General features: G+C 43.4%; 1 protein-coding gene across 3 annotated transcripts in view; it reads left to right on the top strand.

Moving 5' to 3' along the window:
* Nucleotides 1-27,522, top strand: part of Rapgef4 (Rap guanine nucleotide exchange factor 4) — a 260,347-nt gene that overhangs the window by 149,057 nt on the left and 83,768 nt on the right. For 2 of the 3 annotated variants that reach the window (XM_057754500.1, XM_057754498.1), the window contains exon 6: nt 2,385-2,404. In XM_057754500.1, coding sequence (XP_057610483.1) covers nt 2,385-2,404 — 20 coding nt within the window. Of the gene's footprint in view, nt 1-2,384; nt 2,405-7,100; nt 7,153-27,522 lie in introns of those variants that run through there. The other variant, XM_057754501.1, reaches the window with a different exon arrangement.

Genomic DNA, 27,522 nt, shown 5'->3' with positions numbered 1-27,522 from the left:
ACAAAGTACCAAGCTTGGAGTACTTGAAGTTATGGCACTTTGATGGCTAGATATGGATGTGGCCGACAGCATTTCCACCCTGTCCCTTGGTCCTTTAAGGTCACGCTCATTCTCCAATTTGTTAGTTTCTGCAGGGGCCACCTTCTTGCTTGGCTAGAATCTTCAGGGTTCCTTACCTTCTGTCCTACAGTGCTGCTGTCACTTTCTGTCTCTAGAGCCTCTCCCCACATCTGCCCTCTCCCCACATCTGCCCTCTCCCCACATCTGCCCTCTCCCCAACATCTGCCCCCTCCCCACATCTGCCTCCTTGAAAGGGGAGCAGGAAAGAGGAACATTGGCCCTCTTTCCCTTTCTCTCTCTCTCTCTCTCTCTCTCTCTCTCTCTCTCTCTCTCTCTCTCTCTCTCTCTTTCTTTCTCTTCTCTCTTTCTTTCCTTTTGTCCCCCCCCCCTTGGCTGAGCTAGAAATAACCGGTTCATTAGGAATGTCCAAGCTGAAAAAATCAACTGTGCTGTCTTCTAGCTATGTGACCTCAGGAAAGACACTCAGATGCATTGTGCCTCAATTTTTGCCTAGGGTTGTCGTGAGTGTTAAGTGAATCAAAACATGCCATGTGTCAAAAGTCTGACGAGCACATGATAATCATGCATAAGGTATTAGCCATCATGTCTTCACCCTAGCCACTCTCTAGCCCCACGAGTCTGGCTTCTGCCCATACTTTTAAATGAAATGCTCCACAGTTGGCTGTCACCATAGCCTCAGTGGCTCCCACTGTTCTTATTAATTTAATAACTTTCCGGCCCTGTTCTCCCTTGGGCCTCAGGGCTCTGCTGCATGATCCTGGTGTTTCCACTTTATTCTCAACACTTCCATGGTCCTTCTACTTTCTCCTAAAAGCTTAGGAGTCTGAACTTGGTTCTCTCTCCGCGAGTCTCTCTTTCTGGCCAGGCTGTGTCTCACCACATACCTGAGAGTAGCCTAACTTGCCATCTTCCTGCCCCAGCCTCCTTAGTATTGAGGACTGCAGGTACAGCCCTGCCCCTGGCTTTTTGAAAATAAAGGCTTTTCTTTTTGTATTCAGCACTTTAACCACATGGAATAGCTGCCATGCTTTCCGGTAAAAACAGCCACTATCAAGTCAATATTTAGATTTCCCAAATGTAATATCTTTATCACAGCTGCTGAATTGGACCCCGTCAAGTGGCAGCCACTGTATCCGAGCTTGGTGTCTTTTTAAAAATAACAATAATCACATTTATTTGTTTGTTATTCTGTGAACATTTGTGCAAGTATGAGCCATGCCACCAGTGTGAGAACCAGCTGATAACTGATAGGAGTCGGCTCTCTCCTCCCACCATCCCACCATGTGGGTCCAGGGGATTGGACTCAGGTCAAGCTTGCAAGTACTTTTACTTGCTGAGCCATCCCGCCACCCCCGTTTTATTGAGATAGAGTCTTACTAAGTACCCCAGGCTAGCCTCAAACTCATAATCATCCTGGTTCAGTCTCCCGCACACTAAGATTACAAGTGTGTAATCCCAATAAATTATCGTTTGATTTTGAACTGCTCCTTTTCCTCCTTTCTGCCGTTCTTACTCCCCTGTTTTGCAAAGCCTTTCAATGATGGCTCTGCCTCCCGTAGAAGGTGGCAGTCCAAGAACCCTCACACCGTAGCCCATCTGTCAAGACTGCAGGGCTGAAAAGTCACCTTCCACAGTAGCTTCCCAGAGGCAGCCCCACGTCCACAAGAGGAAAAGACCAGAAGCTGCCTCTGGTGGATGCTCCCGTAATGTTTGTAAATGGGTGAACAGATGAGCGCACGGAAGAACGGTACATTTTCTGAGCTAAGGGAGCTGAGATAACCCTCGTCTTGAAACAGCTGCTGCCATGCTCAGGCCTGGCCTGAGCACAACAGGAAGGAACTCGTTTGCAGAACTTGCATTCTGGTGGGTTTCCTATGATGCCTGCACCAGAGTTCAGATTGCTGGAGCAGAAGGAGGTGGTTTGTAGCGTAGAGATGTGCACACGCAGCTAGAGAATAGATTTATCTGTCCCCAGTTCTGAGCGTGCTGGCATCCAGACAGTGGGGTTAGCTGCTTGCGCGGTGTCAACGAGCCACAGAGAGATTTTTACCACTGTGAGGGTAAAGCATCTGGTGGACACAAAATAATCCCAGTTTTTGCTGCCTGGACACATAGCTCTGTTCCCAATGCATTGATTCAGAGCTATGTATGGGTGCCATGGTCTCTGTGTGTGAGCTTTCATGAGTGCACAAACAGAAAACACAAAAGTGTTATTGATCTGCCTCCAGCAAAGGATTTTGGTTCCATTGCAGAGGTTGATCACACAATTCATGGCCTCTCTTGTCTCTCTTTCCTCCCTCTAGGGATCCCCGACAAGGAGAATGTGAGTAGCCACTCTCTCTGCCTAACTTCTGTAACTGTCATAAGGTAAAGCATACCCAGAGTGACCTTCCGAACAAAGGGAGCTCTCCATCCGCAGTCAACAGAGCAATAAATAGTTGTTAATCTTGTTGTGCCATCTTGGGTGAGTCATTTAAAATACCCAGGAGAGCAGGGCGACTGCTCTGACATGACGGTCACATGTTTCTGGTATTTAGTCCGAAGGAAGGTTATGATAAGGGAACAGCTTGCAAGTGCTGAGGGTTCTTTTTTCCCATGCTGCAGATACGTCAATGAGCAAATCATTGTAACCCTGTGAGGAAAACCGGTTCTTTTTCCTTACTGGGAATGTAAATGACGAAAACCAGGGTCTGCTGATGAGTTTGCCTAATTATATCCCAGTGCACTCAGTGTTAAGTTGGGAGCTAGACCCCAGCCCCTGGCATCTATCCTAGCACCCAGGCCTGAGAGTTTTATTGGTCTGGACTCCAAATCCCAGCATGCCAGGTCCTGACCCCTCCCGGGGAGGGGGGGGTCAGGACTACTCCCACAGGGTATTTAAGTGGTCTCTTTTCCTTCCTCCTGGTGGTCGCTTTTGGGGCACCTGAGAGTGCAGGACTCCCATTAAACCTGGATATTTCTTAATTTGGCTTGTTTGATTTGGCTTGATTGGGAATTTGTGTCGGCAGAGAGCTTGCGTTAGAAAAAAATTCCTAACACTGAGGTCAGCATTTCTCTTTGGAAACTGAGGATGGCTATTGCTGTAATTGATTTCTGAAAACAGGTGAGAGAGGCTATTTAAGACGCAGCTTCCAGGGGCGGGTGTGGTGTTTGACTCCTTTAATCCCAGCACACGGGACAGAGGCAGGCCGAGTTTGAGGCCAGCCTGGTCTACAGAGAGAGTTCCAAGACAGCTAGGGCTACACAGTGAGACCCTGTCTCAAAAGAACAAACCAACGAAAAAAAAAAAGGTACAGTTTCCACCAACCATGTCCAGTGTATGTGCCCAGGATAGTAGTATCTCAGCAGCATACTGCTCATGCGGGTAACGACGGTGTTAATTCTATTAAGTGCACTTAATAAATGCTTACGCTGTAGTGTGGATGGCCTCTTGGTGAACATGCCTCGGGATGACCGTTATGATATTTGGCTGGAACTCACACGTGCCACCTTGCAAGCCTGTTCTCGATTTCTGGACCTAAGTGACAGTGTTACTGAATTGTCACGCTTCCTTTTCTCTGATCTCGGGCCTGCCACTGTGGGCAGGATATAGTCGTATTTAAACTCCAGTTATCTCTGCTTCCCTTTCCAGAGCGCTGACTCTGTAAGCCATCGCTTTTCACAGTGCTGGTGTCTGAAGAGCCGGCTGGCCCTGCTCCACCACGTCAAGCAGGAGTCCCAGCCTAGGCAACGCCACTTCCAATATCACGCCAAAGTTTGACTTTCTTTAGTTCAGGAAAGCAGTTCAGAACGCAGCAATGGGCCATGTATAAGCTGCTTTGTTTGCCTAAACAGTCTTGTCTCGCTTTTTAAAATGCGGCTGTTAGTCATGACTACCTCGAAATTCTATTATGAATATTGAATGAGATCATTTATGGAGAGCGCAGAGTGAGAACAATAGAGTGGAGAAATGTTAGGACTATCACTGCAATTAGTATTTTCTTAAACACTGTATCATTTTCATCTCCGAAACGTGGCCTTACCCCTTCTAAAGGAACTGTCCTGATGCCTTTTGTGGCCCTCCTTAGAAGACTTTTCTTCAGTGACCCTTGCTGTCTATCTTCTGCTGTTGCAACAAAAATAAGAAACAGCAAACCAGCAACAATGCCAACAACAAAAACTCCAAGTCTGTATGTCTAAAAGAAGCTAGAGAATTGGTCTCACAAGATTCACCAGCAATAGACTTTCCAGGAAGTAGTTGCAAGCTGATCCTGCCCTGTATGCAGGAGCCCCAATGCATGTATGTAACCGCTAGACTGCAGATTGTGAGGCCAATCAAGATGGTCAAAACACCTCACATTCCCTCATCAGGGACAGCTGGTGATTTGGAGAATCATACAGAATGCCCAAGCTTTGGAAGGGAGGGGGGGCTAGAATGTTCTAAGCTTCAAAAGGAAATTCCATCATTTTTAGTGGCTGGGTGACCTTTAGGTTGGGCACCCCCTGCAGAGGGACCCGCAGACAGAGGACTGTAAGCAGAGGCCCAACCAGATGTTATGTATTCATCTCCAGACAAAATAGGAATCTGAATTTTGCAGAACCTCAGTGGAGTGTGGGCAACATATTACCCTGAAAGATATGGGAGACTGGGAAAGCTGGCGCCCAGGTCTTAGTACTAGCGATGCTTACTTGGGTTATTCTTGGTCAGTTTCCAGCAAACCGTAAAGCACATGGACTCCGTATTAGCAAACAGAACAGATGTAATGATACCACATGCAATTTGGGAAGATCTCCATGCATAGTCAAATAAGGCCGAGGAGATGAAAGACCATCCTGAGTAGAGCTGGAGTCCAGAGAGATAAAAAGAGGCCTAAGAGCCCTAAAGTGGGGCTAATTGAAAATTTTCCCTTTAAAGGAACGAGTTGGGATATGATGTTTTCTTTTATCCTTTCTCTTCTTTAAGTACACGCTGAGAGACGCTGTATTCCCTAAATAACGATAATACGCCCGTGGGATGGAATGAAAGAGCTTGGATGATTGCTCCGGTGCCTGCACCGAGTCTTTGTAGAAGGAATCTATTCTCCTCCCTGGCTTCCAAGCACAGCTTCCTTAATCACCGTGTTTGACTTTTAATCAAACATGAGAACATCGATATGTAGATTTTGAACTATCTTGCCAGCTCTGTTTTATTTCCAGACCAGGTCTTACTGTGCTTAAAAAGAACTTTCTTTTTTTCATTAGTTCCACATTGCCACTTGCTGGGTTATTTTGTCTGCTACCCACTCTAAGGGCTAGGGCCATCAGTGTTAGATGGACCCAGGATCCTGGAACCTATGCAGTGATGGAGAGCTATATTAGAAAAATGGCTTTGGAGCCAATAATGCAAGTGGGCTGTTTTCACACAGCTGTGATTGCTCGAGGCTGTTGGTTTTCTAAAGAAATCCCTCTCTTTGATCTGTTTGAGTAGCAGTTTTTTGTTTTTTTTTCTTCTTTCCACACCATACCTGGCTGACCATGTTTAACACTGAAGTTAAAACCCCAGGTCCCAACTCTCCAGCTAACGTGACAGCTGGCCTTTAAGGGAAGGAGCCTTTCTCTGAGATTTGTGCTCCCGGGGAGATTTTGTTGTTTGTTGTGTTGAGTCTTTAGAGAGCCAATTGCCAAGAGATTTTATTATTCTGGAAAGTTCTATCCTTTCTGTGTGGAAAAAGCAGGAAAATAGACTCTGTGATGGGGGCTGCTGAAAATAGATTCAATTTCCTGAATTACCAACATCTTGCTTCCCTTGAAGTGTTCATCCCTAGGCAGCTACTGAGTCGATGGTGTTATGAGCAGATAGGGCCTGGCTCATGGACAGCAGGATCCCCTCGGATCTCAAGGGGATGATTCTGAGAGGGTCTGGACACACCTAGGTATGAGCAAGTGAGCTAGCATGGCTCCTTTTCATACGATGGACAGGGAGGGCCTTGTGTAACATTAGTTTTAGCGAGAGTTTCTCAAACATTTAAAAACCATTAGCCATGTAGACGAAGAACCATTCAGGGAAGTCACTTGGTAGATTTAAGGCTTTACCTCGTCACTTGGTAAGGGCAAACTGTGAACAGTTCTTAAAACAACTCATAAAGGAAAGGACCGCAGTCTAGGGCAGGCAGCTATCAGTCAGGATGTTAGGGACCTTAACAGCGTGTAGTGACTTCTTTCTCATTGCTGCTGCTACTTGTCAAGGTTAGAGAAAGCAGATCGAATGTGTTCCAGCTATTATTTTGCTGCTCTCGTGAGATTCTGGGCCTGGTGCAGAGAAAGAAAAGTGTGTGTCCTCATATAAACTTAGGTTGTAAAAATCTCAGATATCTGTTAAAATTGAGTGAACCCTTTCAACTCCAGCCTTAGCACAGACACTGGGTTCGCATACTTTTCTGTGGAGCCCACTTTAAGACCGCTGCTTGTAAAAGGCCTGCATCAGGTCCTGAGCCTGTGAAGACATCCTGCCTTGGGTTCAAGGCTCTTTAGGAGCCATTTCCCCCTGTCTTGGGGTCCTTGTGGGCTAACCAGGACTTTAGTTAGCACCGATGCAGATCTGAGTGCACGTGTGACCAACACGGGGCCCAGAGAGAGCTTCCACAGAACAGAACAACACAATTCTAGGGCCTCAGAAAATCCCAAGCCTGCCTTTTTGGAATTTGAAGGGCAAATTGCTTATCGCCAGGGTAGAGATTAGATTTAGCCAAGCTGTTCCTGGGTCCGGCAACTTGTGTGGTGTGTAAATACTGATTTATTTTTTTATTTAAAAAAGGCTGGCCTGTTAGGAAGGGTGGAGCAGCCAGTCAGCCAAGACTGTACTCTGCTCCACCTCCCAGAAATCACCAGTGACTTCATGGCCAAGGTGCCAAGGACAACCTCAGCTCTCCAGCCTCTGAAGAGATGTTTGTTTTTGTATTTGTGAGTTATGCATTTTATGGGAGGAATGTCCTTGGAGGGTTTCCCTGTGCCTTTTCTTCTCTCCCTTCATCGACTGCGATCAAAGCGATCAAAGTAGACCGTCCTGCGTCTCTCTAGCTTCTGCCGTGACACGGTGGCTGAAGTTTTAAGATGGTTTGTAGTTGCCGTTTGTCTAGCTAGGAAGCAGCCGATGTAGGTAGCACCCTAAACTTGGATGCGTCGTTCGTTAGATCAGGGGGTTGATGGCATCTGATTGTTTTCTCACTTTGAGCCTGGTACCTGCTGCCTGTGAGTTTGCCTAGTGAAGGGGGATGCTTTGGGTATCCTGGGTGGTGCCTCACTGTGTATTTTAGAATTGTTTTTATAATGTTATGGGTCTATCTGATGGTTGTTTTTTGTGCTTCTTCACGCTCTTTAAAATATCTTGACCTAGAGCTTTTCCACTGCAGATGGCTTGTGGAGCTTCTCTCACGGTGAGAACGTTCTCACCGTGTTGTCAGTGGGTAGAATTTGGTGTGTGTGGGAGATCACAGAGGAAGGAGGCAATGTAGAGTTCGATGTACAAGATGATAATGTTCATGACAAAGGCCTGAGGTCGCCCACTCCTCAGCCTCTTCCGGCTTTCTCTCTGATAGGTGGTCTGTCATGAGATGAGGCTGCTCAGTGGTCTCTGCTGCTGGAAAGCAGCTCAGCTCCAGCGTCGGCAAGGGATTAGAGCATCACGTCACATCTCTGTAAAGCACAGCCACGCTGGGCTCCACAGCTGAGGACAGTGTCTGGCTGTCTTTGGAAACATTTTATCCTGTTCTGTGGTTGGTTATCTTCTTCATCACTGTGGGTGGCTAGAGTTATCTCAACTAATTCGGAGCTGGCATCTTTTAGGTTTGATGTAGTTGAGTTTTTATCATTTCTGTTTTGTGACCAAATTACAGCTATGTCTCATGGTAAGGACAGGAAACAGTTTTCTCAGATGAGATGATCCAATCTAGGATTGACTGTCATTTATAATCTACAAAAAAATTATTTTTTCATTTATTTCATAAATTTTTCATTTATTTATTTATATGTGCATAGGTGTTCTGCCTGCATGTATGTCTGTATGCCATGTGCGTGCTTGGTGCCTGTAGAGGCCAGAAGAGAGCATTAGATTCCCTAGGACTAGGTTTGTGTTACGGCGTAAACGAATGGCAAGCAGAATTAGCCAGGCAAGCTCAATATAATATATTCAGCTTTAATAAGGGGAGAACTTACAAAGCCAAGGTTCCAGCAAAGAGCAGGAAACAAAAGGGACAAACAAGCGCACATGGATGGTTTTATAAGCTATTTGGGGCCCCGGGGCAAACACCCCCCCCCAAGCAAGGTGATTGGTTGAGATTCCCCTTCAGGGTTGCAGACGGTTGTGAGCTGGCATGTGGGTGCTGGGACTCAAATTCAGGTCCTCTGGAAGAGCAGGCCAGTGGTCTTAACTGGAGAGCCATCTCCCCAACCCCCATCATTTAGAATTTGAATTCCATGTAAAGAAAGCTTTGCTGAGTGCACAGATAATAGAATTTTTAAAAATTATTCTCTTTGCCTTTAGGGAAAATCATATTCACAATAGATGATAACTTGATAAATGTTCATAGATGTATACATACTGTATGTAGATACATACATAAGAATTTATGTGTATACAAAGATATATAACTATTTCCATTCTTTTGCATTTTATAAAGCTGTCCAATCATTATCAGTATTTTTGGGTCAGGTTTGTACCAGTTTTCAGAACTATTTAAATTCTCTTCACTACACTGTAATTTATTTTCTATTTTCTTTCAGTCAACGAATAACTCAGAAATACCCACAGAATATATTACCTACTTAGTCGAAAACTTTGAATTTAGCACACATTGTTGATCAATCCCAGGGTCTGAATGGGCCCATGAAAAATAAATAAAACTTGGTGCTTCTTGTCAGATATAGCAGCCCCAGAGAGAGGCAGACACCAAGCAAATAAGTACATTAAGATGCTGCAGATGCCCGTGGAGCAGAGGAGTGTGGCCTTAAGAGCTCTTCAGCCTTAGTGGAAGTCCCTGCCCTGAGAGCTGCTAAGCACAGCACTGCAGAGAGTTCCTCATCCTCCTTGATTTGCTTTCTCATCCCTAGAATGAGACTATAGTAGTAGTTCGTGCCAGGTTGGGGGGGGGGAGCACTGTCACCCAGTGCTGGTTGCTCTCTGATTTGTGGAAGCACTCACCATGTGGCTGGACACACAGGATGGGGAGGGACTCAACATCCGCATGGAGAAGTAGAAGGGGAAAGGAAATTCGAGACTGTGAGCATTCCCTGAACAAAGGAACTGAGCTTGAGAACTTTGTCTAATGGGGTTAATGTCATCAATCATAAACTTAAAAACGTTGCCTTCCAAACCTATAGGTGTTGGGGTCCAAGTTAAGTTTCTCCTCGGTCGATCTAATTTGTATCTAGGAGAGGAATTAGGGTAACAATTTCCCCCTTTGTTGTTCCTGAAATCCTGCTTTCTTTTTCTTAAAACGACAGAACCAGGTTGCTGATGTCTCTGAAGCCTGCCATTCACTCAGACCTCCAGCTCCTTTCCTGCCGTAATTGTGCAGTCAGGGCTTGCTCGCTTCTCTCTTCTTTGCTGCCCCACATCAATAGAGTGAATCATTTTGCAAAGATTTCTGTTAAATTTCACCCCCATTTTCCTTTTCTGTTCATCAAGGTCATTTTAAATTTCAATCCAGTTTTCCTAACTGTCAGCCATCCCACCCAATTGGGCGTCATTGCTAAATTTGATAATAACGTCTCTGAGTCTGTATCTGAAGCATTAATAAGCACGTTAAGCCCAACAGCATCCAGCCGAGGACCTAACCCTGTAGAATCAATTTGTTTGCGCTAATTTATTTGCATACATTATAAAATTACCCTATCTAGACATGAAAATGAAACTTGGAAAACAAGGCTAAGTCATTCAGTTCACTCCTGACACACTTTCAATTGTAACTGGAGGGAAAGGAAGACAGAAAAATTCTATCTCGGAGGATATGAATATGTATGACTTTGATATGCACGCGTTAGGATTCAAGGCTCCAGAAATGAACCTTCCTCAAAGTTTGTGCCCTTGTCACTTAATTGCTATCAAAAATGAACTTGAAACTGTGTGAGTTTTTGACTTTCCTGGCGGACGAATGATTATGGCTCTTAGTATACCCCCCCCCAAAAAAATTAACAAGACATTAATTACACAGTTTGATAATGCTGTCAAATGGCAGGGGTTGGGATGTTAAAAAGACCTAGGACATTTCTCTAGCTTGCAGAAGGCTGAGCTGGGCACATGGGTCGCATGAGCTCAGTTCTAGACTTCCTGGTGGAGGCCCTCTCTTATCCTGTTTAGAACTTGGTCCAGTTTTCCATTCCAGGGAGTCATCAAGATGACAAGTGAAAAAGTCATTCTTTTTCATGTCCTCATCATTTGGCTCAGATAGGAGAAGGGGAAAAAAAATCCTAAGTCATACCAAGTGCTGTAATTTGATAGCCTGATCCCAAACAAAGTGAGGAAGCCACACCCAAACCTTATCCCGAAGTTGAGCACAAAGATGAACCGGAATAGAGAAAAAAAGCAGGGATGGTGAGGACAGCTGCAGAAGCCTTGCCTGGGGCACAGCAGAGAGCTATGGATGCTATCACAGCACTTCCCCCTGGACCTTCTAGTCTTAGGGTAGGTGAACTTTTAAAACTATTATGATTGGCTAATCAGCTTTTTTTGCATCAAAGCATTGCGAGAGACCGCTGCTGAGTGGGGGGATTTGTAGCATAAGTGGGAGATGCACCTGGCAGTCCATAAGACAGTCTTTGAAATGATTGCAGCCCCTCTCCCCTCTCCTGCCCAGCTCTATGTTCTCTAAGCTTATTCTCCTTTTGGTGTTTTGTAGACTCAAAAAAACACACGGGCTCCCTCTGGTGGCCATCTCAGTGTTCCCAGCACACCTAACCTTGAAGTTTGAGTTACACAGAGCAAGATGTTTAGTGAAAATGTGGATAGTAAATGTGATTTTCTAAGATTCCAAGGACTTGGGAACATTCAAACTAATCCAGAGTGGCATCCGTCTAGCCACCCATCTGTCCAGAGGTGAATGTATAGTTCTCGTGTGTCACGCACTCTAGCCTGCGAGTCCACAGAAAGACTTGGAGCTTCCAATCCCTTAGACAAACACTCTCTCTCATGAATCAAGTCTGTTGATCAGAGGCTCATTTTAGAGTACTTTCTTAACTCTGTTATTCCAGAGCTAAACATTGCAAGAAGCGATAAGTTGCCATTTGAAAAATACTACGAGCATCCTTTATACTATTGGCAACACTGTTTCTTTTTCTCCTTCCATCACATTCCAAGAATGTGTGATCTTACTGAACTGTGGTTTGATCCTAGGCTGAATGACTGTATCCTTGCAGGCCCAGTGCTTGAACACTCTGATGACAGCGTCGTCTGTAAAATAGCAGCTTGTTTTTCAGGCCTCTCCATGGTGCAGGTGTTACTTGTCCAGGGTAAAACCTAGGAGCTCCAGGCTGTGATGCGTGCTGTAGTTGAAAGTCTCTCATGGGCCACTCTCTTATACACAGAGTCTTCAAGCAGGCATGGAAACCGAAGCCTGGGTGTGTTCAAAGTTCTGATGGCCAAATATTTTTATTGCAATTTTTCTTCTTGACTGAGTAATGGTCATCAGTAGCTGCGCACAACTAGAGGAACAAAGGAGTATTTTATACATTATTATTATAAAACATTAAGGTTCGTTGTTATTGGAAATTCATTCCTGAATGACTTGGAGCTACTTATTAAATGATTTAGGAGCCCAGCGTGGTGGTGCACGCCTGTAATCCTAGCACTTAAGAGGTGGAGACAGGAAGATCAGGAGTTCAAAGTTACCCTGGGATAAACACCAAGTTCAAGGCCACCCTCGGCAGTCTAGGCGCTGTCTCAAAATGAGAGAGTTAAGCTGTCTGTATGAAACGGGGCTTGGTATCAGTTTTTGTTTTCATTGTTGTTGGTGGTTGTAGTTTGGCTCTTCTTGGTTTTTGCCTTGGTAAGAACTGGGGAAACAGTCACAGCAATAAGCAGGTGGGGACGGGAAGAATTGAAACAGCATGGCTAAGTTCTGTGCCTCCTAGGAAATCAGTGTGATGCTCATAGAGAGCCAGAGGAGGGCGCAGTTGCGGCAGAGGCGGCCGGCACAGCACCGCATCCAGGGCGGATTTAGAGGTGGATTCTGTGATATTATTTGGTGAGTGAGGTAGGAGGAACTGTAAGAATGACTCCCAGGCTTGAGCGGGTGGAGAAATGCAGTTGTCATTGACGAGAAAGATTTCAGGACCTAGGTTCAAGGTCACTGTTCAAGGCAATATCCAGGAATGCGGGGTGATTTCGACTTTAGTGTTCTACCTGCACCCAATCAATAGTTAATGACGGGAAATGTCTGATCAGAAAAGAACGGGAAGATAGATGATCGGGGTTTGTACCTAAAAGCGTCTGCCCAGCAAATGAATGGAATGTAATATATCTTAAAGAAGTTAGCTAATGAATAAGGCACGAATCAGCTAGAAGTTTATTAGTTTTTTGTAGATTTTAAGAGAATATATGTTGGTGGGTAAGCCGTGTATAACGGCAGGTGTCACCTTTTCCATTAACAAGGGGTGACTTATGGAATATTTCAAGTGCAAAGAATAAATGAACCAGCCTAACAAAGTGTTACTTAATAAACATCCTCAGGGACCTTACTTAATGAATAGGTAGAGGACTATTATTTGAAAGTGAGCCCACAAATTATTTCTATATGAACTGGTGATACTAAATGGTTATGGCCTGCTTGAAACAATTTATTTTCTTAATTAGTTTAATCATTCTCTTTACAGTCTCTTACACTACTACATGAGTTAATAACCACTTTTTTCTTGAATAAATTAATTTTCTAGCCTGCTTACAAATTTCCAATTAATAAAGTTTCTAGGAGTGAGGTAATGCTGGAATTATAAGAAAAATGAGCGTGGTTTGTTTTTGAAATCAGCTAGTATCGAGCAAGCACCTACTATGCACTGTCCTGGCTCTATATGTTGGTCTGGGGCTTCAATGTGCAGTGAAATAAATTCCCGACTTTATAGAGCAGGAAAGAGAGATGGGTGATGCACAATTATATCCAGGTATGGGAGGAAACAAGCGGCAAACACCACGCCATCCTCCTCCCCGAAAACTGAGGATTGCTGGAGAAAGGAGGTTTGGTTAGTCGCCTCCCGGCGCACCGCCTCCACACCAGACTGCAGCTATGAAACTTCTCTACTCTGTAGCTCCAGACTGTGCAGGGACAGAAGAGAGGAACCCACATGCAGCCACCTTCTGCAGTCAAGAATAGAAGCTGGAGCTGGCTGCCTGGGTCTGCAGGCTGAGAACACAGCAGCTGACCTTGGACTAACAGGAACTCAGGGCTCTGCTTCCTGCTGTTTTGGAAGCCTTGGAAGTATGGTCTCCATTAGTTCTTGGTTATTCCCCAGCATCTACAGTGAGGAAATCTTGTGCAAACACCCTGTTTGAGCTAGGGGGTCATGTGACCCCTCCACCAAGACTCTGAGCCAACAAATGTGAATACAGTTCTACTGTGGTTTCCGCTCTGCAGATAGGAAAGGGGAAACCAGAGGAATAACCACTGCCTGTCTCTCTCATTCCCGACAGCGCGCATGCAGCTGACAGCTAAAATTCCGGTCCTCTCGGTCTGAGGTACTCAGAACATCATAATGCAATCAATATCTCATTTGCGGGGAGTCTTCATTCTTTGCTTATGGAGGAATGGGGCAGAAGCACTAGGGAGAATAATGTTGACATGACATTTTGCAATAGCCTTGATTGCAGGAAGCTTTGTGCTTAGAAATCCCGTGTGTTCCACACAATTAGAATCACCGAGTCTCTCCCGCTGTCTTCTGAACACGTGTCGTACGGGCCTTAAGAAGGCTGATCTTGTTAAGGCTTTTGAGCAAGTTGGGTGTCAGTGCTGAAACGGCGTGAGGCCTAAGCTGTCCCGCTTTTTCTAGAATATTCAAGGAATTCTTTTTTTTTTTTTTTAAATCTATTCGATTTTAAGTCATTGAAGTCTGGGAGCCAAATTTACATTCAGATGAAGCCACTGGAGTCTGGAGTCTGTGCCTAAAGGAAATGTTTCTGCCAAGAGCCTAAAGTGAAGTGTAGCAAGACAGTGGATTTTGCAATGTGTTTTCCTGACCATAAATATGACAGTTTATGTTAGCTATTGGGAAGTGTCAAACTATTCTTACAACTCCTATGAATGTTACCACCTAGTACACACACACACACCCAAGCACACACACACACACGCACATGCATATGCACACACAGCTGCGGAGATGACTCAGCAGATCAGAGCACTTCGTACACAAGCATGAGGACTTGAGTTCAAATCTCCAGTTCTCACTTGAGAAGCTAAGGGTGACCATACGCAGTTGTAACCTCAGCGCTATAGCAGGCAGACCCTGGAGGATGGTTGAAACTTCTTGACTGCCAGCCTAGCCGCAGGTTAAGAGAGGATAGAGCAGGACACCAGCTGCTCTGGCCGCCGTGCCGGTACATGGCTGTTCATACCCTCACACACTTGCACACATACCACATCTACACATATGCCGCACACCCCTGCATACACGTGTACATTATGTGTGTATGTATATGTGTGTGTATATTTTACACTGTATATAGTTTTTTACCTGTCTTTTTCAATTAAGTTTTTAGAAAGACTTTGAGAGTCGTTTTTATTGACTGAGCCATACAGCAGGAGGAAGTTCCTCTTATAATTTACATTTTTTTTACACTTTTACATTTTATCTATGTATCTTGTCGAAGTTTTCACATTATCCCCCTCCAAATTTCAGAGTTATTTTTGGTTCCTTTACTGCAGTTCTTCCTTTGTTCCTAATATTTTTAGTTTCTGGTATCACTTCTGTCTGTCTGAGAGCTTCCTTCGGAACTTCTGGAAGGGCAGGCGGCTGACTGCAGGTCCTCCCACGTCCTCCTTCACTGACAATGCCTTTACTTCCTCTTCATCCCTAAGGATGGTTTCCTGAGATCGTGTGAAGATGCTAATGTGTACCATGGTCCTCAAGCCCGTGGTCTACCCAGCTTTCCTTCATGTTTGCTCAGCGTCCGTCTCCTTTCCCGGTGGTCCATGGTGCATTTAGTTCTCGACTCTTTGGGCAACATTTGCCTGTCCCTTAGACTATTGTTTGGATGACTTTGGACTGTTTTGCAGGGCGTTGTCAGGCGTTTTGTAGCATGTTCCCTCGGTTGGGATTTATCCGGTCTTTTTCTCAGATTAGGTCCACATTCTAGGCTCCAGGAAGAAAACACAGAGGTGGACTGTTTTTGTCCAGTTCTATCAGAATATGCCCTGTCAGTGTGACCAGCCACTGCTGCTGACCTTGCTCCTCACCTGGTTAAGGTGTAACTGCCAAGTTTCTCCTCTGAGGTCACTGTCCCTACCTGCCCCCCCTTTGCATACAACCGTGGAAGGGTATCTCTGTGCACAACCCATGGTGAGCTTTTAAAGGATCAGGGAGCTGTGTCCCGAGTCCTTGGTGGCACAACAGCAACGGAAGTGTTCGAATTCCTTCTCATGGAAAGTTAGTCTCTTCTCAATGATTACTTATTAATTCAGTCTTTGTGCATCATTATGGAGTCTTGGATATCTGTTTTATACTTTAGACACTATAGTATCACTACTTGATTGAAGTTGTTCCTTACACTGTTCTAATTTTAGCTCTTCTCTTCCACGACTGTTTCTTGGTGTTTTCTTTATTTTTTTGAGCATTGTCTTCTGCTATAACTAAATGTTTCTAATACATTATTCCCTTACCCAGCATTATAGTTTGCCAAATAATTCATTTTCCCTTTTATTCAACGATGTACTAGAAACCAGTGTCTGGGTCCTAGATGTCTTATTGCTATTGGGAACTCTAGCTTGCTTTACGAAGGCTGCATAAATAACCGAAACGCCAGAAGGGTGATCAAAGGGACTTGACCTTCCTTGGCCTTAGTTTCTTCATCTGTGAAATGGGACTAATGAGAGTCCCTTCACCAAAGTGTTGCTGTTAGTCTTCAGCATTGACTTGAAGCACCAACATGTTGAAATTAATAAATAATTGTTCTTGCCCTCTCCTGGGTCCTGTGTAGCAGCTTCTGGATAAATCCAGACTCTGTGCCCTCTCCCTCTCCATCACTTACTTCCAATAGTGTGTTTTGCTGTAAGGGTTCTTTAGGGTGAGCTATGAAGAATGGAATGGCTTCCCCTCCCCCACCACCCTGCATCAGATAAGAAAACCTAAGAGCTTGCGTTTCACCTCAGTTTTAGTTTGTACATGTGTCTGCTTTTGTAACCAGAGGACAGTTGTGTGTGCAGCGGGGAAAAGAACCCACACTCCGGTGTATGCGGGGAAACAGTTCTTCTGGAAACTGTACGGTCCTCTGCCGGTTATCCTCAGAAAGATTCCCACACACTCCTTCTGCAATGTGGGAGGATCCACAGGCTTAAATTCCAAATGGTAACCAAAGAGAAATGCCTCTCAAAATGGCTACTTGAGTAAAAACAGAAGTGATATTGCTAGATTATTAAGGGAAAATTAAAACAGGAATTCGTAGTGTTTTCCGGCATCGTCAATCACTCGAGGCGCTTGGCTTGCGAAGTTTTGAAGTAAGAACATTTTATAAGAGATTAAATCACCCAGACAGGGGTTCCCTCCCTCCTAGAGGATATGTGTGACCATCAGAGCCAGCTGTCCTCCCCTTCCTTCCTGTGCTGGTGAGGCCAGCGACCTCTTTGCCTTCTGGAGGGAGCCACACTGTGGGAAAAGAACTCATTCAGTTCTTGGCGATCCTTTTTAGGTTTAAGTGGTAAGACAATGGTGTATTAATAGTTGTGTCTTTTATTTGGCAGAGCTTTGCTTTAAAATGAAGCCTACCATTTAAAAAAAAATTTAAGCTGCACAAAACAGAGATTTGTAGTGTTCCCAAAGTTAGAGAGAGTGAGAGACAAGACAAGTCCTACAACCCTGGGACAAGTGCCGGGAGAGGTCTGTCTCACTCAGCAAATCGTGACTCCCCTTCCTGCTGATTTCATGGCTGTAAAACTCAGTGCAGCATCTGGAACTTTGGCTAAGGGAGAGAATACAGTTTTGGGGGTTTCTGGTAAAAAAAAAAAAAAAAAAAAAAAAAAAAAAGCCTGTTACTCATCAACTTCCACTGTGCCTAACCCCAGTCTGCTCGACGGCTTTAATCAAGGGGCAGTGGCAATTAGCACATCACACCCAAGACACTGAAAACCCGTGACGATCCTGTCCACAGAGTTTACGTTTCTAGTCAATAAAGGAGCATGAACACCTTTGAGTCTTCTCATCGTACTTGCAAATGTTTTAAGTATTTCTAAACTCTTTCCAATGACTTTGGATTAAAGGAAGAAACTGCACCACTGAGGTAGAAGTACGTTTATGCCTCCCTACGCTTATTGTTTCTCCAGTAAGAAGGAGGCTTTAAATTTTGGAGACTTTTTGGTCTTTTTATGCACACTACAAGCACTTAGAAAATTATGGGAGAATGAAGAAAAACATATGGGTGATAGCGGTTTTAGATGTCCAGTATATCTGACCACTCATTTCTTTGGCCTTGGAATCACTCAGATCTTGCACGCGCAATAGAAGCCATTGTCTGCACCAGCCCAGCCTGATGGTTGAAAGGAAACGCCAACAGGACCGCGTTTAGGGAACCCACCTGGTTTATGAGCCAGCTCGGAAATGGAGTTGGTGTTTTACGCAGTGTGCTGCTGAGCCAGCCTGCTTTCATATTTTATATGGTATGCTTTTAGGGCTTTGATCATTTTTGTTTTGATGAGCTTTGTAAAGGTTTAAAAGCTTTCTTGAAAACATTAATAGGCCTTTACTATTCCAGGAATTTTGTATAGCATGGATCAAATGCGCTCCGCTCTCGGGTTTTCAGACTCTTAAAGGTTATCAGAGTCGTTTGTTTGTGTGTTCTTGTATTTGTCCCCAGGTTGTGTTTACTGTACCTTTGGCATGCTAGATTGTTCTAGGCAGGAAGAAAAAAAAGGCTCTTTTAGAATTTACAATCAATACAGATAAACACATGTCCATGTAGAGGGGGGACTGTACAAAAGTCAATTGAGTGCGTTATTTTCAACTCAAAGTATAAGACAAAGAATCCCATTTTCTTTTTAGTAATTATTTTGCCTTTCCCAATTGGGAGCTATAAAGCTATTAAAATAATAGCTGCCGGCATTTTAGATAGGATGCTTTGACATGTCAGGAAAATGTATTTGTGTTTTCCTGTTGGAAATTTTTTTTAATTGACTAATTTGTTCCTATTAATATTTATGAATCTTAATACAGAATGACTCTATTTAAGAAGCCGAAGATAGACCACTTTCCTAAGAGTCCATCCACAGGAAACAGCCCATCTGAAGTTGCCTTCGGGGAAAGCATCCCAATATGCCAGTGTCTCAAAACCGTAACCCTGGTGTTCATGTTCTACATTCTAAAAACTGACTCTAAGAGGTAGACCTCAGCGAGTGGGTGATGGGAACTTTTGGCCTAAGCTTGTAGCATATTTTTAGTATAAAATTGTTTAAAAAAAAACAAACAAACAACTTGAACGTACAATGACAAGAAAACCATTAAATTATGCCATATATTTAATACAATTTCTCATTCAAAAGAGAAATAGGTAAAATTTTATGATTTATTGTTAGCTAAGAAGGAGGAAATATAAAATTTTATTTAGAGTGATTATGCCTTATTTAAAAATAGAGCAAACCCCATATCTAGAAGGATTAATATTCAGATCCTAAAGTAATAGTCATATTTTGCTTTGAATGATTAAGATTTTTACACTTTCTGATGAGCATGCATCATTTTATAATAGAAAACGGCTAAAATCCAAAAATTAAGCATAAGCTTCTACTGTAATTCACAATGCAGCGTTCTAGTGTCCGTCACCAGCACTGATGCATCAGAAGTGTCTCCCACAGTATCTTTCTGCATCCTGTCCTCGAAGGCCCGTCCCACCCCCAGCTGCACACCGGCCAGACTCAGGAACGCCTGATGTCTTCAGCTCCCACCCATGTGACTTTGGTTTCAGTCTGCAGCTCTATTCTGCTTCCTTTGTTCACGCTAAAGGCGGCTGGAGAGTCACCCACCTAGGAAGGCTCCCTTAGCCACCAGCCGGTTATTGTCCTCTCTTTCCACTTCCCCAGCACAAGCCTGTCTCTTTAAGAGACCTGTGTGTATAAAATAGAGTTAGATACGCGTTTAGGGTATAATGGCAAGAGAACTATTAAATTATCAATATGCAATTAAAGAAATTTCTCCCTTAAAAGAATCTATGGTACTATAGGATATTGCTTATGATTTAGTGTTATGTAAGCAAGAAGTTATGTATTTTAATATACAGTATAATTACACCTTGCTTGAAAACAGAGCAAATCCCGTGCCTCGTTGAGAGGATCTCTATCTGTATCCTTAAAAAAAATCATATTTTGCACACCCCTCCGACCCTGGGAAGCCCCGACATGTATTCATCAGTGCCCCTGACTGGTGGCAGGTGGAGAATGGTCACCTGTCACCTCTACCTTGAGTGTTTTCCCTCTGCTCCTCACCGGCTAAAGAACACACTGCAGACTCCCACAGCACACGACGTTAAATGTGGCCCATTTGTTTCAAATTTAGTAGATTATATGAAAACTAGCTCTGTTCCCCCACAGCTCTGCTATAGGCCCAAAGCAGTTCCTTTATTAACCAATGAAAGCAGCACATAGACAGAAGGACCGCCTACACCACTACTTTTGTCTTCAGAACCCTGTAGACATAAGTTTGTGTCTCTCTGTGGAGTCAGATCCCTGGGTTTCTTAGACGTTGAATCTGAGAAGAAGGCATCAGATGATATTTGCAGGGAAATATATGAATGAATAAAATAACACTCTGGTCTGCTGGAAAATGTGTGCCTGGCCAGAGATCGCCAGTGAAGCCGTAAAGCTATACAACGTTCGAATATGTGCTGGCTTTTGCACCTCTTTGTTTCATTTTGTGTGTGTTTGCGTGTCCTTGAGAGTAGTATTTGTGTCTTAAGCAAGAGGTGCTTGAAATTTGCAATGAGTACTTTTAAATGTCTCCAGAAGCACCGAAAGAATAAATATTTCTGAAAATGCCATGGAGCTGGCTGGTGGAATCACAGAGAAAGATGTTTGCATGGATGGAAGCGTATATGCATTCCCTTCCCTTCAGGCCACACTTCAAAGGAACGATAAGTCCCCAACTACAGCCGGCCATTCTGTAGAACAAGTTTTACCCTCCCTCAGGGTCACAGGGAGTGCTCAAGATGAAATCTAAAACCCTAATGCCTCCTTAGAGTGGGCCTCACCTGTATGAGGGTGCTAAGTACATACTTTCCTAACTTGTTTTATGAGGAGATGAAGTTGATTTCTTGTTGTAGCACAGACTTTTCTCTTTTAACTCTTTATTGAAACATAATATATTCCTAGAGAACACACACCTCCATTATGTCAATACTATTTCAAAAAGCTGTTCAGTACAGGAAGCAGAGCAGAGCTGTAACTGAGGCCCCGCCCACCCCGTTTCCTCCCAACCTCTCCCTGCTATCCTGTCTTCTAAGGGACCAGTGATTTGTGTCAATGAAAACCATCTGTCACTTGCTTCCACGGCCGCTCTTCTACTGAGCATTGTGTGGGGGATTTAACAGCATGTGTGTGCAGCCTTAAACTGTTTCAGCGTTCCAGTGTGGGAACATATCACATCTCCTGCTGGCAGGGGGTTGCTGTGACCAGCATGGCCTGGACATCTTGCTTTATGGCTTTTGGTGAAAGTATCTGTACATTTCTCTGGGTTTTTATTTAACAGTTGGGTCTGGAGAGTTAAAAAGATGCTTGTTTATGTTTAGGGTCTGTGTAGGGACTTCCAGAAGTCTGTTAATCCATGAAATTATGAGGAGCATCTTGGACGTTGTGTCTTAAAGTATCACTTTTATGATGGTCTCAAAACTGTCTCCCCCAAAAAACATTAGCCGAACAGTGAAAACTCTCAAACTGATCTTGAGAGTAGTATTTTGCAGATTTGATTGGAGAGAAATTTGTCTAGGAAGGCAGTAGGAACAACGTCACACAGGTCATTTGCCATCATCCAGTAGACTTAGGATCTCCTTACCCGACTCTGGAAAGTGGAACCGGAATGTCAGACGCGAAAAGAGGAAAATTCTTCCCTTGCTTTTTCATTCCTCAGAGATGCCTTCTATGTTGTTCCAGTAAATATTTAATGAATAATCTACATACAGCACCATGGGGACTCCAAGATTACAAAGACCTAGGTTTTGATTTTAAGGAATTCATGTAGTATCTAGCAAAATAAACACATAAAATAACTGTGGTACAAGCCGTGAAGCGTGTGCAGGAGCAGAGCTTGGGGAAACACAGAGGGGTCCCCAGGGCAGATCTAGCTGGTAGGGGGAGGAAACAGAGATCCCACAAAACAAACAGACAAGCCAAAGAACAGGAGTGCATGCCCTCCAGAGGTTGCTTCTCTTCTTTGTCTCACCAAGTTCACTGATTATAAAACTTCATGGCGCCAAGGATGAGAAAAGTCCCTTTGTAGCAAGTTGAGTTTCCAGGGCTTCTCAGATCATTCTGTCGTGTGTCCCAATCAGACCGATTTTATTTTTAAGGATTTTGTCACCCAAACCTGGGACTATAACCCAAGCTTGGCATCATTTACCAGAATAGTCCTCTTCGAATTCTTCTGGGTTAAGTTTAGCGCCACTCTGCCAGTGTTCGAAAATATGCATGAGGTTGACATTTGCACATTTGGAGTCAAATTAAAATGACAGACAATGACGTCATCCCATGTTGTTACAGATGGGGTGTTATTGTGTGTCATTCTGTTGCACGACTTTAAGGAATAGTCTATGCCCGGGGGGAGGGGGGGTGGTGGTTAAGAAAGTATTTCTAAAATTTTATAAGACGTGAAACTTTAACTGTTTGGGGGTATCTAAGATTGTTGCAATCTTGGTTACAAATTGCACACATGTCAATGCTTGTGGGGTCTGTAACTGTTCTCTGTACTGAGATTTTGAACTACACCCTGCCTTGCTCAGGGACGGATGCTAACTTGAATGGAGGTGTTGCCACACTTGAAAATTCAACTTCCCTGAAAACAGTTCAGCCCCCGGTATGTGGCCTAAACTCTTGCCATCCTTGACAAAATCCGTTTTCTTTAGCAGAGGTGGAGCAGGTTTTCAGAGTCCACTGTCTGTTCTGGGGAAGCCGCAGTCAAGGGATGTATTTGAGTCTATCGACCATCAGTCTATCTCTCTGTGGCTCTTTTAGAGATTCTGATATTTTTATTATCCATGAATACATTTCCATTCTACCCTAACTAGCCAGACTAAGAATATAACCTATTATGTCTGCCCCCAATTTGAGAGTACTATAGATTGTAGAAATTTAGGTTCACTTTGTAAACATTTCCCTCCGTTTTCAAGTACTAGTTTTATAAATATGGAATTTTTTTTCTGTCTTCCTTTAGGATGTTGTTGTAGTTAGGGTTACTATTACTATAAAGGAACACCATGAACAAGTGTGCTTGGAGTGAAAAAGGTTTATCTGGAACTCAAACTAGATTGGAACTTGAGGCCAGAGCTGATGCAGAGGCCATGGAGGAGTGCTGTTTACTGGGTTCCTCCTTATGGCTGCTTTCCTACAGAATTCAAGATCACCTGCCCAGGGTGATACCACTCACAATGATCTGGCCCCTCTCCCATCAATTGCTAATTAAGAAAATGATCTGCAGGCTTGCCTACAGCTCAGTCTTAGAGAGGCCTTCTTCCCTCAGATGACTACAACTTGCGTCAAGTTGGCATAAAACTAGCCAGCATAGACGGTAAGGTAAAGATTATGTTGTGTTTTAACTATTCTTGAAATCCTTATGTTTGTGCAATAATTTGGATTGAAACTAGTTATTTGTAATTTAGAAATTATAAAGCCCTTTACTCGTGAATATTAAGTAATTACTCAAATAGGCTTATATTTTCTTTACTAAATTACTAGTATTTGGCTTTTCAGATAAAATATTTTTATATGAAACAAATAACCAAACAAATAACCAAAAACTGGTTGGGAAATGATTCCTTCGAAGAGGTCATCTCAGTTTTGTAGGTGAATACTGCTAGTGTGATAACCTCTTGAATATGTTACCTTGGCCCAATCTTCAGGAAACTTCATCTTAGTGAAGAATTGTGTTACAGATATGCAGACTGCACTAACACACCCCGAATTCTCCAGTGCTCAAATTGACACCCACATACTAGCAGGGTCAATACCTTTTAGTCAGAAGTAGAGAATCCTAGATCTGCAGAGCCCAAATCTACACTGTAATGAGATCCCTGGGTGATATGCAGAACATTGACTTAAGTCTTGACTTAAATCTCCTCTGTCTCCCCTGCCCCCCCCCCCCCCCGTGAGATTCTGACCTACCACAGCTCAGTGGAGACAGTCGCCGGTTTCCTCCCAACATTCCTTCACATACTCAAACATACAGATTTCCTTTTTGATCACAGATAAATGAAGTCTGCAAAGAGACTTTAATTCATTAATGAAGAAAACCGTCCATTCATCAGTAATGGCTTCTCAAGTAGTTCTGTATGCCAAGAGCCGGGGGACAAAAGAGTGAGCATGGAGAAGTTCACAAAGCCAGTGTTTCGGTGGAGAGGACAGACAAGAAATGTAAGCCTTGTGTCAAAGGTTTAAGGGACTGTGTGTGTAGCAAGAGGAGCAGAATACTGATTTCCATCCAGCAGGGACAGGCAGAGCATCCTCCAGGATGGGCAGAGTATCTTCTCTGGTAAGGGCTGTTTGAACAGAGACTTGGAAGGGGTGTGAGCCAGTGGCCATCTTGGAACTGTGTCTAGGTAGAAGGAAGAGTGGGAAGTGACAGGGAAGGAGGAACTGGAGAACAGAGGAGATCAGAGAGCGGCCAGGAGCTAAACGGCTCAGGCTGTAGAGTTCAGTTTGCATTAAGAGTAGGAAGAAGAGGTCGGAGCATTGGATTTTGCAGAGTAACATCTTCTGATCCGTGTTTGTTGTAGGATGTGCTAACTATGGACTTGAGAACAATGGGGAATATAGAAATGGAGACATGCACACTTCGAAGGCCACCATCACAGTTTCTAGGCAAGAGAAGTCTTTGGCTGGGACAAAACACATCCTGATACTAGCTCTTGGCATGTGGTTCATGAACTTCAGCTTAGGGGCTGAATTTTTACGTTTTAATTACTATAAATGTAAATGCCTATATAAGGCCAGTGGCTAATATATTGAACTGTGTAATTCTTGACTTCATAGATAATATCACCATGGTTTTGATTCCTGGCTTGTGTTTGTTGAGTCATGGGCTACTGACAGGTAGTACTTAGTAATAATTCATGAATTAAAAAGACTGTTTCCCAATCAATCCTAAAACACTTAAATTTGGGGCCAAAATTATTCTGGCCTTTTCCAGTGTCTTCTACATGACTGGCACTACAGTTGGTATTCTGAGAACATTTCAGTCACGCAGGCCATCCACTGTGTTTTAGCAGATGTTCCATGGGCTGTGGGGGAAAAAAACCCACTAAAATACCAGAAAAATAACATACACTGTCATTTCCAATGTCTCGTCTTAGTGTCCGGCTTTTCCTTGCATTCCAAGTGTGCAGTGAAGTAGAATTTTGGAAAATTGCTCTAACAAGCTCTGTACAAAGCGTCTGAAGGATTTGCTGCAAGTCTGCTTGCTGCAGCTGCATCGCTTGCCTCTCAGGAAATCATATCATACACTTGTGGTTATTGCTGTGTCATTGTTTAAAACTATACTTTTCCCCACCATGGAATCCTGGGTTTTCAGGAGCACAGAGATAACAGAACATCCCATAACTTTTCATTGGCTTTATCTTTTGTTTGATGGGCCCCAAACTCAGGTTAACAGTGCTCAGTGTCTCTCAGTAGATGATCGTTCAACAAGTCATGCCATGTCCATGCTGTGGCCGCCAAACAGCTTCAAAAAAAATGCATGGAAGTGCAAAACCACATGAGAAAACTCTTTATGTTCTGATATGAAAATTCTTGAAGACCCTTTTAAAGTGATAAACACAAGAACGAGGCCAATGTTTATATCATTTGTGTAGGAGAGTAGGGGAGATCATATATATATATTTACATGTTAGTTTGTGTATAGTAATTAGCATTTCAGCACAATTAGATTTTCTAAAACGTGCTATGCAAATTATTTGCAGCCTTGGAAACATGCTAAGCAGGAGCTGGAGCCTGGGTTCCGAGTAGGTGGAGCTTCAATCATGTCTTTTTCATATCCACTTTACATGCCCGGCATATTTTTAAGTGTTAAGTAAGTGCTAAAACTTTCAGTATTTTACCACACCCAGATTTAGATTAGAGACTTTACTGGTGCAAACAATGGCCCTAGACTTACCACTAATAAGTCTCCATCCATGGGCATGCTGAATATTAATGTGACTCTCAATCATGGTCTCTGTTTCCCAAGATAACAGAACACATTTTTCCCAGGTTTGAACTTTGGTGCTAGGATTTCTCAGAATGGAAGTCAGGGTGATGGAGGTCAAGGCTTAAATTTGTAAGATGGGAGGAAAAAGGGTTTCGTTATCTTTCACAGAACTTAGATTTCCATCAAAATTACAGTTGTGAGGGTAGAGAAGACAGTGGTATTTGTGGAATGTTGTGGTTGATTGACACACATCTCATCTTCCCTTGGGGCTTGGAGTTTGTTTGTCTCAGAAAGCTGATATTTTCTTTCCTTGTATGTTTGTGTGTGTGTGTGTGAGAGACAGAGACAGAGACAGAGAGAGAGACACACACACACACACACACACAGAGAGAGAGAGAGAGAGAGAGAGAGAGACGGGTGCTTAGAGGTGAATATGTGTTGTCGTGGTCTGTATATGGAAGTCAGAAGGCAACTTGGTGGACTCTGTTCTCACCTTCCCCTTTACATGAGTACTGAGGATCAAACTCAGGCCATAGATTTGCACAGCAAATACTTTACCTGCGGGGCTATCTCGCCTACTCTGTGTTAGATTTTCTGCAGTGTGCATCTGATGTGCCTCTGTGCAGGATTTTTGTTTTGTTGCTGCTCTTGTTTGATTTTATTTATTCTGCTTGGTGTTCTGTGTGAGCTTCCTGGATCTGTAGTTTGGCGTCCGTCTTTAATTTTTGAGAGAATCTGAGCCATTAAAGTATTTATTCTCTTTACTTTTTCCTTGTAGTATTGCAAGTACATGTGTGTTTCCATCACATGTACATGTGCGTTTCTCATCACATGTGTATTTTGCCTTTGAAATTGTCTCCGTATTCTTAGATATTCTGGGTGTGGACCCAGGGACGGTATCTTTGCATTTCAGTTGGAAAGATTTCATGTTGACCCATGTTCAGGATCGCTGACTCTTTCCCTAGTGGCTGTGTACATTCTACTACTAAGACTGTCAACGTCATTCTTCCTTTTATAGGGCTTTGATTGCAGAGTTTTGTTGGATTTTTTTCTTAGTATTTTTATCTCTCTGGTTTATGTTACCCAATACATTTTTTTTACATTTTGCATATAATTTAATTAGTGCTATCAATAGACTAATAGTCCATCGTTAACTTACATTACTAATTTAAGTGTCCTTTCTGACCATTCAAAAATTGGTGTTACAGATACATTTTATTCCAGTGCTTGGTTTGTGCTTCAAACTGAAGTTTCTTTTGTTTATCATGCCTTCTGGTTTTTATTATTGAAAGCCAGACATGGTGGAATCTGTAATAAGAATGGAGGCAAATAGACTCTTGTCTTAGTTACTGTTCTATTGCTATGAAGAGACACCATGACCAAACAACTCTTATAAAAGAAAACATTTAATTGGGGGCTTGCTTACAGTTTCAGAGGGTTCGTTCATTATCATCACGGTGGAAAGCAGACAGGCACAGTACTGGAGTAGTAGCTAAGAGCTTTGCATCCTGATTTCTAGGCGGGGGGGGGAGGGGAGAGAAAGAGAGAGACAGACAGACAGACAGACAGAGACAGACAGAGACAGAGAGAGAGAGAGAGAGAGAGAGAGAGAGAGATTCTGTCCTGATTTCCTTTGGTAATAAACAGCAATGTAGAAGGTGTAAGCCAAATAAACCCTTCCCTCTCCAACTTGCTTTTTGGTCATGGTGTTTTAATAGAAACTCTAACTCTCTAACTAAGACACACCTTCTCCAACAAGGCCACACCTACTCATCCTTTCCAAACAGTTCCACTAACTGGGGACCAAGCATTTAAACATGTGAGCCTATTGGGATTTTCTCGTTCATACCACTCATAGTCCTTTAGCCTAAAGTTTTCTGCTAATCTGTCCAGGAAATGGGTGGTACTTAATGT

This window comes from Chionomys nivalis, chromosome 22 (assembly GCF_950005125.1).
Source record: "Chionomys nivalis chromosome 22, mChiNiv1.1, whole genome shotgun sequence".
Classification (NCBI taxonomy): Eukaryota; Metazoa; Chordata; class Mammalia; order Rodentia; family Cricetidae; genus Chionomys; species Chionomys nivalis.
This window is presented reverse-complemented; position numbering and strand designations above follow the sequence as displayed.